At 41.1% G+C, this 12,139-nt stretch overlaps 1 protein-coding gene across 1 annotated transcript in view; it reads right to left on the reverse strand.

Moving 5' to 3' along the window:
- Positions 1–433: 433 nt before the first annotated feature.
- CDH13 (cadherin 13) overlaps positions 434–12,139 on the reverse strand; it is a 432,177-nt gene continuing 420,471 nt past the window's right edge. Inside the window, exon 14 of the mRNA XM_041458638.1 lies at positions 434–2,640. Within this exon, the coding sequence (XP_041314572.1) occupies positions 2,633–2,640 (8 nt within the window). The 3' untranslated portion in view covers positions 434–2,632. The remainder of the gene's footprint in view (positions 2,641–12,139) is intronic.

Raw genomic sequence — 12,139 nt, forward strand, 5'->3', positions numbered from 1 at the left:
AGTCCAGGGATGGGCTCCCTGGGGAGCCTGGGACACTTGGGAAAGGCTGGGAGGCTTTAATGTGAGAGCAGAAATAAAGAGAAAATGGGAATGGACGCTTGGATGCACCTCGGGTCAGAGCTTCAGCCAGGCTCTGACCTCTCTGCACATGAAAATTTTGCAGTGGATCCAAGAAGAAAGATCTTTTCCTTGGGCACAGGGTGGTAGGAAGAGTCTTTCCCTTGCTCGTGGAGCTCCAGGCAGAAGTTTTCTCTTTGTTCCTCATTTTGGCTGCCCTTGGGATGATTCACCAATAGCTCTGTGAGCCTTGGTTTAAAGCAGGGAAGGGCAGATTTTTCTGGCATTTGACAGAAATGACACCAAAGTCAAGGGGGGGTCTTTCCAGAGGTGGGTTTGGCTGGGTGGAGAGAGGAAAAAAGCAAGTAGAAAAGAGTATTTGTGGGGGAGGGTAATATAATTTCTTTTATTCGAGATAGAGGTTTTGTAGCTCAAAGCACAGGGTGCAGAATATCTTTGGGTGCATTCATTGAACATACATGTTGGAATTCCAGAGGTGCCATACAGCAGTTAAATCGTTCCTTTTGGAAAATTTTGCTTGAAAATAATATATATGTATAATTTTTTTAATAAAAAAGATGTGATTGTTGATGGCAAAGCAGCAGCGTGGGATCCACAGAAGGCATGGGCAGGGAGGGAGGACCAGGAGTGTGCCCATGTGGGATCAGGCACTTCCCTGCTGGGATGCCTGGAGCTGCCAAAGCCACTCCTGGTGTCCTTGACCAGCTCCCAGTGCCCCTCAGGTGCCACTTTGGTGACACAGAGGCTCCTGCAGGGATCAGGGGCAGATTTCACTTGGTCAGGACTGCAGGAGTTAAGCTGGAAGGGAAAAACTGGTCTGAAGGCAGCTCATATCTTATCAAGAAATCTACAGCGTTAGGAAAGCTCACAACACAAACTCATTTTTCCTCTGTTGCTGTTGTTATTACTCCTTTTGATTAAAAAAAAAAAAGGAAGAAAGAAAAAAAAACCAACCTGTTTCATATTTGGTATAATACGGGAAGTCAGAGAAAAGCTATTGTACAGCAAATTTTAACCACCAACACACATTTAATATCTAGTGTAGCAATATGGGAAACTAAATGTATGTCTGGACTTCTTTTTAATGTTTCCAAAAATCTTTACTATTGAAACATATACGTGGTGTGGAAGGGATGCTCATACTCTCACTGTAGTAAGGATGCCAGAGTATGACCCTTAATTACTGTAAAAATGCTAACTAAAGAGTGCAGCTGCAAAGTTCTATTGCATAAGGAAGCTTTCTTGTTTAAACTTTAAATAAGCAAGTTTATTAAAATATTCTAAGACACCTTACCCTAGTTACTGGCAAGCTCTAATAAAAGCCACAGTCTGTCACTAGTATACTTTTTGTGTTAATTTTATAAAAATTTGGTGTGAGCTTTGATGGATCATTTACAGTTTATTAACAAGATGATCATCTTCATACAGTTAGAAGGATTTTTTTTTGTTGTTTTTTGACCTTACATGCTCACAGAATAAAAAAGGATCCATATTCATAGAGAACAAACACCCTTTTTTCCCCATGTCTGCAAACAGGTGTGGTAAGTTTACACACACAAAGAAATGCTCTCGTTACTCTTAACTGGAAACCGTGTGTACGTGTGTATGTATGTATATATATACCCAAAATGATGGATTTGTGTGGTTGTGAGGGTATTTATAGAACAGGGCACCTGGTGGCACAGAGGCTGAGCAGGGATCAGAGCTGCTGTTGGACTCAGCTTCTCACCTGCACAGTGATCAAAACATTTTGTCACCTGCCCCAGCCGATGTTTCAGCCCTTTGGCCCCTCCAGTCAGGCTGAGCTGCTCACACTTGGCTGCTCCTCCTGCACCCTCTGGGGCCCAGGGAGAGCAGCTCAGAGCAGGAACAAGCCCTGGGGACTTGCATTTCTTGTTTGCTGAACCTGAGGTACGAGAAGGGCCATGGCAGAGCCCGGGGTGGCCACGGGCTCTCTCCTCCTGGCCACGCTCTGGACAGCAAACACAGCAGGTTTAGCCATGCTGGGACAGCTACAATTCATCTGTGGCTGTGCTATTCTGCTCCCTCCCTTCTCACCCTCCAGATGAACATTTTATAAAAGCTAAACCTGTGGTATAACTCTTCTCTCTATATAAATATATATATATACATACACTCATACATATACAAATACTAACCCACAGACAAAATATTTTCTGAACAGTTGAATAGCAACAAGTCAACAGATAGAAAAAAAATGGAGTCAATCTGGTTTTGTGGTTTTTTTTCTTTTTTTTTTTTTTTTCTGCTCCCCCAAGGCGGGGTTTGGATGTCATGGTCTTTTAACATTCAGAGTAAATTTTGAGTAAACCTTGTGTCCTGCAGGAGGAATCCAGGGCCAAAGGGCAGAGGGGTGGAGGCTGTCGAACACCAAGGTACAGATTGAGTGAGATTGCAAACTAAACTGGAGCAACTGAGGCCGAGGAGTGAAGAACAGTCATTGTAAACTGCAATCTTCAGAGCTGATGGGTCTTTTTCCCTTCTTCTCGTTGCCATGGCAACTCGGTAGGACAGCTTCAAATGGCAGGAATCCTTACAGACCTAAAGGAGGAGATGGGGGTGAGTATTGCCATGCAAATCACAGGATCTTGAACTCTTTGGGTTTTTTCCCCCCCCAGTCAAATCGCTGGTTGGGTGCATGAACATTGCCAGTAGTTAAATATTGATTATCTGGGCGCAGAAATCTCCAAGAGGAAAGCCCAAAATGTCATGTGGGGCAGTCAGAGACCTTTGTGATGCAATTGTGGAAGATGTGGTGAGAGGCTAAATCCTGAGCCAGGACCTGATTCCCACCCTGGACACCTCCATCAGTTCCATTTGTGCCCAAGGAAATGCCAGCCCCTCCCTCCCTGCACACCCTGACAAGCAAAGAGCAGACAAACAATATCTTTTGAAAAATAACACTCTAATAGAGCCTTATAGTTTGTGAATATACCAGGGAATAAAAGGCCTGCTGTATCATATTAATGTTGATACAGAAATATAAGACTTTTACGTGGGGTTTCTATTAAATGAAGGGAATGTGGCACTTGAATTCTGTTTTAGATGGACACTCTGCTAATACCAAGGCAGTAAAGAAATTCAGAAAGGAGAGTTCAGGAACAAATCTAACATTAGCTGTAGCTCACACTCAGCCTTTAAAACCAAGGGAAGACACATCAAAACTCAGCCAGCAAATATTTGTCTAATATTTATTGTATCTGTACACTTGAAAGATCATAATATTGCAATATTGATAGTTTTGTCACCACCACAGAAATGTAATGGTCAATGGCAGATGCTGGTTTGTGCCCTTTAAAAATTTTTAATGATCTGTTTGCCTTTTAGGGCAAATCAAATTCAATATAATTATCGATAAGGCTCTTTTGTTTTATCTTTCTTGTTATCCTTTGAACTGATGTCAGTATTGAATTCTGCAGCAATGCAGGCACCTGGACGCCAACACCTCCCTGGCCCCTTCCCTGCAGTGCTTCAGTTCTGGTAAACAAAGGTGAATAAAGCAAATTAAGTGTAAGAAATCCATAGAGGTGCTGATGGATGGGGCTCACTGAAGTGAGAAGTTTAACCGAGATTTCCAAATAGGACAAAATCTGGAATTGCTTGGCACATGGATTATTAGCCTGCTGCTGAAAGAAAAGGTCTGGCCACAAAATCAGGATCCAGACTCACACATAGGAGATTTATGGTCATGACTGCCAAAGTCTGGATATATTTGGATTAGGGATGCCAGCTAGAACTAAATTCTCATAAACAACCTGATCTCCTGGGTGGTGAAAAGAAAGAATTTGAGACTCTGATCTCACAGACAACCTGAAAAATAGCATTTTCAGATCCCAATGAAGCTTAGTGTCATTAAAGGGCATTTGTTTAATCCTGGCTCAAAGGAACTGACACTGGCTCTGGGATTGATGAAGCTGCTCTGAATCCTTGGGAGATCCTTGGGGGTCTTCCTGCTCAGGACAGGCACTTGGACATGATGAATGAGCAGCAGCTGTGGCACTGAGCTTCTGTGCAATGCACAGGCTGAAACGTCACCAGAGAAATCTGTCAGCACAAAATTTATAAATACCCCACCAACTCCAGCAGCCAGTGAGCTGCTTCACCAACAACCTGGAAATAAAGAGCAGGGTTTGGTGATTGATGTGCACACCTGAAGAAAAGCTTGTATATTTTACATTATATTGACAGACATAATGAATGCTACTACCTTTCATACACACTGTGGGATGTATACAAAAACTAGTTAGTTCAGCTTTAATTATGAATCTTTCTCCTTTGCTATTTTTGTATCTGTCGAAGGCCAGTTTGTCTCTCACAAGGAATTTTTGACCCTCCCTGTTACCCCACCTGCCTCTGCAAGCACCACCCCATTCCTGACTCCTTTCACCTCAAAGCTCTACAATCCCTGCCCAGATTTTCTTTCACTGAAATTGCTTCTCAGCTTCATCCTTTTTTGCCTTTGATCCATTTAATCACATGCCTGAAAATGATGCTCTCTTGGCTCCTGGGACTACCTCCTCCTATAATTTTACCATGATTTCTCTAATCACTTTTTCAGCCTGTCCTTTGGTCGTGTTCCTCCAGTTTATTTTTTTAGGAAACCTTTTTTTCCCCCCACTTTGGTTTCTTCCCCTTCTCAGTGCCACCATCCTCTCCTGCTCAGCAATGACATTGGTGCTGACAGTTCAGAGCTCTTACTCTCTTTTCCCACTTTCCCATTTAGTCTAATATGTCAGCCTCTAGCTCTGATAACTTTTGGATGTTTTCCTGACAGCTCTGCACAGCTACAACTCAGCTCTTAAATCTTCCCCCTAAAGCACTTCCTTCTTTGATTGCTCAGGACAACACCATCATCCTGCCTCTTGTTCAAGCCTGAAAGCACAAACAAACCAGAGGAGGTTTTTGTCATGGAATCTCCTTTCTAGGTCTGTATATTTAGGTTATGTCAATCTAGAGGATTCTCTCTCACAGGTTGTCCCAAAGGGCTTTTTGTAGCCATTCAAACACTAAATCCCCTACCCAGGCTCTCACTTAGCAGGTTTGCAGCATCTTTTCTGAACCCTTGACAAATTGAGCTGCTGTGTGCTCATCTCCTGCCAACCTTATGCTCTACAAAGCATTTTCCTGCTCTGCCACTTTGACAAAACCTCTGTAGCTTGGCTTCTTCACTGTCTCTTTCCCTCTGCACATTGTTCCTGGATTTTCCCTGCAGGAAATTCCCTGGTTTTCCTCTCATTTACAGCCTGGGGTGACAGCTTCCCCTAGGTGTGTTCAGAGAAATCTGGACCCCTTCCACAGACAGCTGTGTCCCAACATCTGCTGACACTTCCACCAAACCCTTGGCATTGGCAGCAGGTGCCAAGACTACTCTGAATTCAGCTAAGCCTTGTGCTAAAAGAATTATTCCAAACACAGCCATTAATGGTGACTGACCCTTTTGCACAGGTGGATTATTTAATAGAGTAGTTTTTGCCTCTGGAAATCAGATTCAACACAAAATTACAGTCTGTGAAGTTTCAGTAGACACCCACCTTTGGTAAGTAAGAATATGCAAGATCAAATCTGTCTTGGTTCTTTGTATTGCACAAAAAAATTGATTGGAAATTGTTCTGTCCTAGAGAACATCAGTCTTTTATTTTCTGTGGTTAATAACAGAGCATCAGTTACAAATTTAATTTCTACTAAGAGCCTGAGAAGGTCATGTGAGGTGTTAATTGGCCAAATATTTGGCCAGTAACTCCCTTAACGCAAAATCTACAGGAATCAAGGATAACCAAAGTATTGCCTGGAAAACTCAAGGTTTATCCTCAATCAAGGATAACCAAGGTGTTGCCTGGAAAACTCCACCCTGAATGAGAGGAAATTCACTGAAGCCAACACAACTGCTCTGTTACAAGCTCACTGGGGAGCTCTGAGCCTCTGGTCCATATTTAAAATCTCTCTGTTCTCCCAGCTGGATTTCCAGTGTTCATTATTGTTTCCTGTATAGGAATTGTAGTTTTCTTGTTGGCTTTTCTTTTTATTTATTGTCCCCATAAAGAAGGAGCCAATGAAAGTTCCAGAAATGCTCACACAGAGCCAAATTTGTAGAATCTACTTCTTATCTGAGCCCCAGCTCTAACCAGCTCACCTGGTGACTTTTCCACTCACTTTGATGGGGTTGCATTGTTTTTAAATTATCTTTTACTCATTATTATATATTTTATAGCCCAGATAATTTACAGTTTGCAGCTGGCAATAGCTCATAAAATATATTAGTATTTAAGGAATACTGTGAGCATAAAATGTGCAAATAATGTGTGCAGGGAGAACATTTGCTGATCAATGAGAACTATTTCTTTTAAGAACTTAATTCCCTGGTAAGCCTGTGCCTGGCAGGTTTAGATCTGCACACTAATGATAATTAGGCCGAGTAATTATTTTATTTTCTTTTTATCAGCTCTGTCTCCAGATCTGGCCTCAGCACTCAGGAATTATTACCCACCCTGTGCTGTTTCATATGTGATTTGACAGAAATTACCTACAATGAGTGATTTGCTGCCCAAAGCACTCAAGCCACAAAGTGGGAAAGGAATTTTTTCTCTTATTTTGTCCCTTCCATATTTTCCTTTGGGTATCCAGGGATTCACAGCAGCACTAAGTGAGCACAGCTGTAGGGAATGTATTTCTCCAGAAATCTCTCCCATTTCAGTCTCTAATGTGATCTTCACCAATTTTATCTCACAGTTCTACCTCTTTGATACTTGAGAGACATTCAACCTCATTCCTTCTGAGATAACAGTGAGATAGCACAGAATTCACAGAATGACTAGGTTGGGGGAGTCCTTAAAGATCCATTTAAAGACTTTAAAGAGAAAGGCAGGGTTACTGCCATGTGTTTATGAATTTTTACTTTTCTGGTCAACGGGCTCAGATAAGAAAGCACAGCATGTTCTCACCAGCAGCTGTTGGCTGTTGGCATCAGGGCTTTGGCCCACCAAGAAGAATTTTTCTTCTGCTGGTCAGAAAAACGGACAAACATTGTGAAAGTTTGTCTGGATCTAATGTCCTAATAGCATTATTGAAAATAATTATACTTAGGTCTAAGTGCACAGTTCAGGGTAGGGAGGCTCATGACATAGAAAATTAGATGGAATAAACTCCTCTTTCTACTCAACCAAGGTCTGCTGGCTGTATTTGGAGTTGATGATGGTGGCCAACTCCACAGGAAAGCCCTGAATTAGTTTCAAAAGCTGGTTTGGTTTGAGAAGGTGCAACTCACCTAATTCAGCCCAAGTTCCTAAAGTTGGCTTCTTCAATGACTACAGAGACAGCTCCCTGCCTCTGTCACACTGGGCTAACTCAAGGTTTACTCCTCATGCTCATCCACATAACAGAAGAAAATGCAGGGAAAAAAAAAACCCACAAAATTTAAGACAAAGATTTAATTATCTGCATTCCAGGGAAAAAGCAAGTGGTAGGGTGTAAATCCATTCCCTGTTGTTCTGGCTGCCAAGAGCTCATATTCCAGCAGGACCCTTCCCTTCAGCCAGCCAGCAGGGGTGTGTGCAGAACTTCTGATCTCAGAAAATGCTTTGGTACTCCCCAGCTTTCCCTGTTGCAGCCAGAGCTTTCTCTGAACATATTTACATGTTAGTGACTCAATTCCCTGCTTATTTTAAAGACACAGGTCTAAACTGAGTAATTAAAAGCCTTTGAAAGATGTGCTCTTTATGAGACCAAGCTCACCCTCTATTTCACAGGCTCTGCTTCTACACTGCAGTTAAAACCTCATAAAAATTAAAGGCATTTAAGTTTCTTGCTGACCCTCTGTACAGGAATGAGCTTTACCCAAAATGCATTCATCCTTTACTTCCCATTAAAATGAGAGAGTTAACGCAGCTGGAGTTTGGAGTTCAGCTCATGCATGCTCCATTTCTTTCAATTACCCTTTCATCAGAAATATTACATTAATCTGGCATAATTAAAAGTCTACATTACATCATGGACTTTATTGAAACTTCAGGAATGCTAAAGAGGTAACAAAAACGATGGAAGAGATCAGGACCGTGTTTCTGATTAGGAAGCTAATCAACATCCAGGTACTTCTTTCCTGGATTTACCATCTAGGAAAGGTCATTAATTAGAGGCGTAGTTAATAGTTTAGCCTCGATGTAGAACTTTGAAAAATAGAAATTGTTTTCATGTGCATCACTGGTTGATCTGCCACAGGTAGGTTTCAACTGCAGAAGTTTTACAGTGTTTGCACCATGTGCCTATAAATTATTATAAATTTCCCCAAAATCTCATTGAATTTGAAGGACTATTCCCAAGCAGATACCCTGAGTTTTCATTCCTGCAATTAAGAAATTTGGGGTTAATATCACCCGGAGCAAACTGATGATCTCACTGGCCACAACACCTTGGGGAAAAGTTTATAGAACTCCAAAAATGAATTAGTTTATCCTGAAAATCTGCAGCTTATACCATCACACACAATTTGTTTCTCATTTATGTGAGCAGTTATTTGAAAGCTGTTAAGGATGGGAGAAGCACTGTGTGAAATGAGAGGCTCATAATGGCCCTGAGAGCTTTGGTGGGCTCTCGTAAATCAGTGCCAGTGCTGCACTGCAGGAGCTGAAACTCTGCCACGGGCTCTGCATCAGCCCAGAGTGGCAGGGCAGAGGGGAATGTGCCAACCCCACCTCCCCAGCCTGCACAGGGGGACACATTCCCCCTGCTGAGGTCATTTCACCTGTGGGACACCAGCATGAGCGGCTCTCACACTGCTAATTTATTGTAATTATATTTATTATAGTAATTTTTTGTTACTATTTATTATTAGGAGGCTGCAGTGGCAGATCCAAAGCAGGGCTGGTGGAAGCCAAAGTGCTCTTCTGACCCTGGCAAGGGCACTGCTGAATCCTTGTCTGTGCCTCCCCTCTTCCCTGTCAGGTACTCACACACACTCCCTGTGTAATGAGCTGTTTCTAAGAAGTGCATAAAATAAACATTTTCTGAAAGAAAAGTTGCTCAGATGAAGCAAAATTCCAACTCTCCTTGCTTAGAAATTCAGAGCCGTGTGCTTCCCTAGGTTTATCAAATAAAAAAAACATCTTCTAATCTTCTAATACAATTCCTGTTCTCCAGGGATATGAAGAATCTCACTGGGAGAGGGGGAGATTTAGGGTAGAACAGCCAAGATGTACTCCATTATTATTTTTTTAAAAATTGATGTGAATTTCAGTTGGATACTTTGTCAAAGCAGTGTTGCCTTCATTTAAGCAATAGGGAATAAATGCTTCCTTCATTTTTCAGTTCTGTCAAAACTAAACAGTTGCAGAGGTGGCTGCCTGCAGCCTGCATGGATATTTTCCCATGCTCTAATCTGATAAATGGAATGGAATTGTTGAAAATATTCAACAAGTGAAATGAATAAGTACAGTTTTGAAATAGCAGCACTGAACAAGTCTGCTGATTTTTTCATACTGATGCTGAAAATGAAATGCATCAGCTGTAGCAGGGAGCCAGCCTTTTAAAGGACTGGAAGCTGCTCAGGCAGTCAGATCTCATCTCCCACAGCAGCACAGCACAGGTTACCATCAGCTTTCAATGAGCAGAACATGAACAATCCAGACACATTCAGATCTGTAGGTACAGACTAAACCCAGCTTGAAATCCTAAATTAATCATCTGAAGAAATTCTTGTTGAGTAAGAATAAAAACTAGAGTGAGGGATTATGCTTAGAAGCCACAGAAAAGGAGAAACCAAACTAGAAATTTGGCCAGGTGTTGGTATCAACCTGCTCAGTTCAAATTTTCTGAAGAACTGCTACTAAAAGTGGCACTTACCTAAGCACCAACTAATGACCTATCCCAATTAATTATATTGATAAAGTGAGGCTTTAAGACCTCATCTAAAATACTCTAAACATTAATGGCCCTTTAAAGGGCTTTGTAAATATCCATAGGGTATTACAGAAACAAAGGCAGCATCATCAAACCTTCAGGCACCACAAATCTCCTCATAATCTTTAATACCCTGCCCAAATCTGAATAGAAAGCTGTTTACATTGAGTTATCTGGATGCTATAAAGAGAGAAATAGGAAAGGAATAGGAAAAATTGTTATAGGGAAAATATCCAAGGACAGGCATGGTGAAAAGGAACAAACATCTCACGATGGGTAGTGACCATTAATGGCAGAAAAAAATACTTCAACTGGACATGCATTCAGTGCCAGTTTTTAATCACAGGCCACTCCAGAGCAATCCTGACGATAACTACCTGAAATTCAATATTTATGTGGCTTTAAGAAGTTGTTCAGAGAAGAAATACAAAATATTATGTACCAACAATTACTGTGAAGCACTATTGAGAAAATGAAAACATAAAAGCGTTGAATTCCCACCACTAAATGGGCTCTCAAACCAATCTCTTTGATGTCCATTTCATGCCTCCAGAATGACCATCAGCAATAATATTGCAGCTCTTGGGGAAGGAGCTGCATTTGCTGCTAACGTTGCTCCCTTCTGCATTCCAAACACACATCTTCCAAACTGCCCTGTTTTCTCACCTCTGCACTCCTGGAACGCGTTTGGATGGTTTCAAATGTGTGTAAAGTGCCATTTCCCACCTAATTGACTCAATCAAATGTAAAGTTATTAAGCACATTTCAATATGCTGATGTGTAATTTGGGGGCATTTCTATTTGTCTTGTCTGGTGTACAAACATCCTGTCCCCAATTATGGACATCCATATGGATTTCTGGGCCATTTCAAGCCCCATTAACTTTAGGTGGGCTCACAAACTGCACAATATGTTGCAGGACTGGAAAAAAACTGCAGAGAAATCAGAAGAATGGACACAGCTCCGTGTTAAAATTGAGATTCAAATCAAGGCTGGCTCAAATTGAACCCCCAAACCATCCTTTCCTTGAAAATCAACCCACATCTTTAAGGACACTAATAAAATTGGTGTTTTTCTCGTACAGGCACTTGAGAAAGCATCTATTTCAGTGATATTTAGCTGCAAAAATAACAATATCAATGTGGAACAAAGATCTGTAAAAAAAGCAGTGAGTAATAATGGATATTGCTGCTGTTATTTTGTTTAGGAGGTGAGATTTACATCACTGGAACTCACTAAATATCAGCAATCTCCAATTACTTGGAGAGCAAAATTTACTTGATATTTTAGGTACCTACATGGTTGTGCTCTAGCACAAATTAGAGAAGTGTAAAAAAAAATCCTAACAACCATTTCAATAAAGCAACTTTCACAACAAAACCCTCCAATTTTAATAGTTTTTGCAAGTCTAGCCAAAATAGGGATATTTCACTTCTCAGAAATGGGCAAATGTATCTTGCAGACTTCCTTAGTCTTTTTAATTAAACTGATCTTTTTTTAAACTTATTTAAAAATAAACTGCTCTGAAAAGCAGAAGATTGCTGTAGAAGATTAAAAGGTGCTAAGACAACCTAAAAGGCAAAAAGAAAACAACCAAACCTGACCAACAAAACAAAGAAACAAACAAGAATATTGGTTTTAGCAAATCCACCTATGGGGAACCCTTCTTCTGATGCTCCCTCTGGAACTGGATGGAACTGGGATGAACTTTTTCCTTTTTTTCTTGGGAAAACTCAAAAATTCTACTGGAAAAACCCAATTGTTGAGCCCTAAAGCAACCTGACTGTTTAAAACTGAGCCAAGAAATTCAAAATAAAGGCTGAAAAGTGGGAATGTGCAGCTAACAAATCTGCAGAGGGAATGGAAAGAGCAGTGACCTTAAAGGTCTGTTGCATTTGAAACCTGCTCTGATTTGTCTTGTTCTGGTGCCTTTCAGGAAGGCTTTGTTTCGCTTTTCAGCCATTTGATGTTCCTGCACAAATAACATGGGGTAAACAAGAGATACAGGGGCTGCTGCTGCTGTGAAAAATGAGCTGGGTGAGAGATAACACTGCAGGATTAACTCTGCCTGTCCAGCTCCACGGAAATTCAAACCCACTAGTTTCATATAATTTGATTTTTTTTTTTAATTTTTTTTTTTGTAGTGGTTTAA

The sequence above is a fragment of the Pyrgilauda ruficollis genome, unplaced genomic scaffold (assembly GCF_017590135.1).
Source record: "Pyrgilauda ruficollis isolate IOZ18807 unplaced genomic scaffold, ASM1759013v1 scaffold13, whole genome shotgun sequence".
Lineage (NCBI taxonomy): Eukaryota > Metazoa > Chordata > Aves > Passeriformes > Passeridae > Pyrgilauda > Pyrgilauda ruficollis.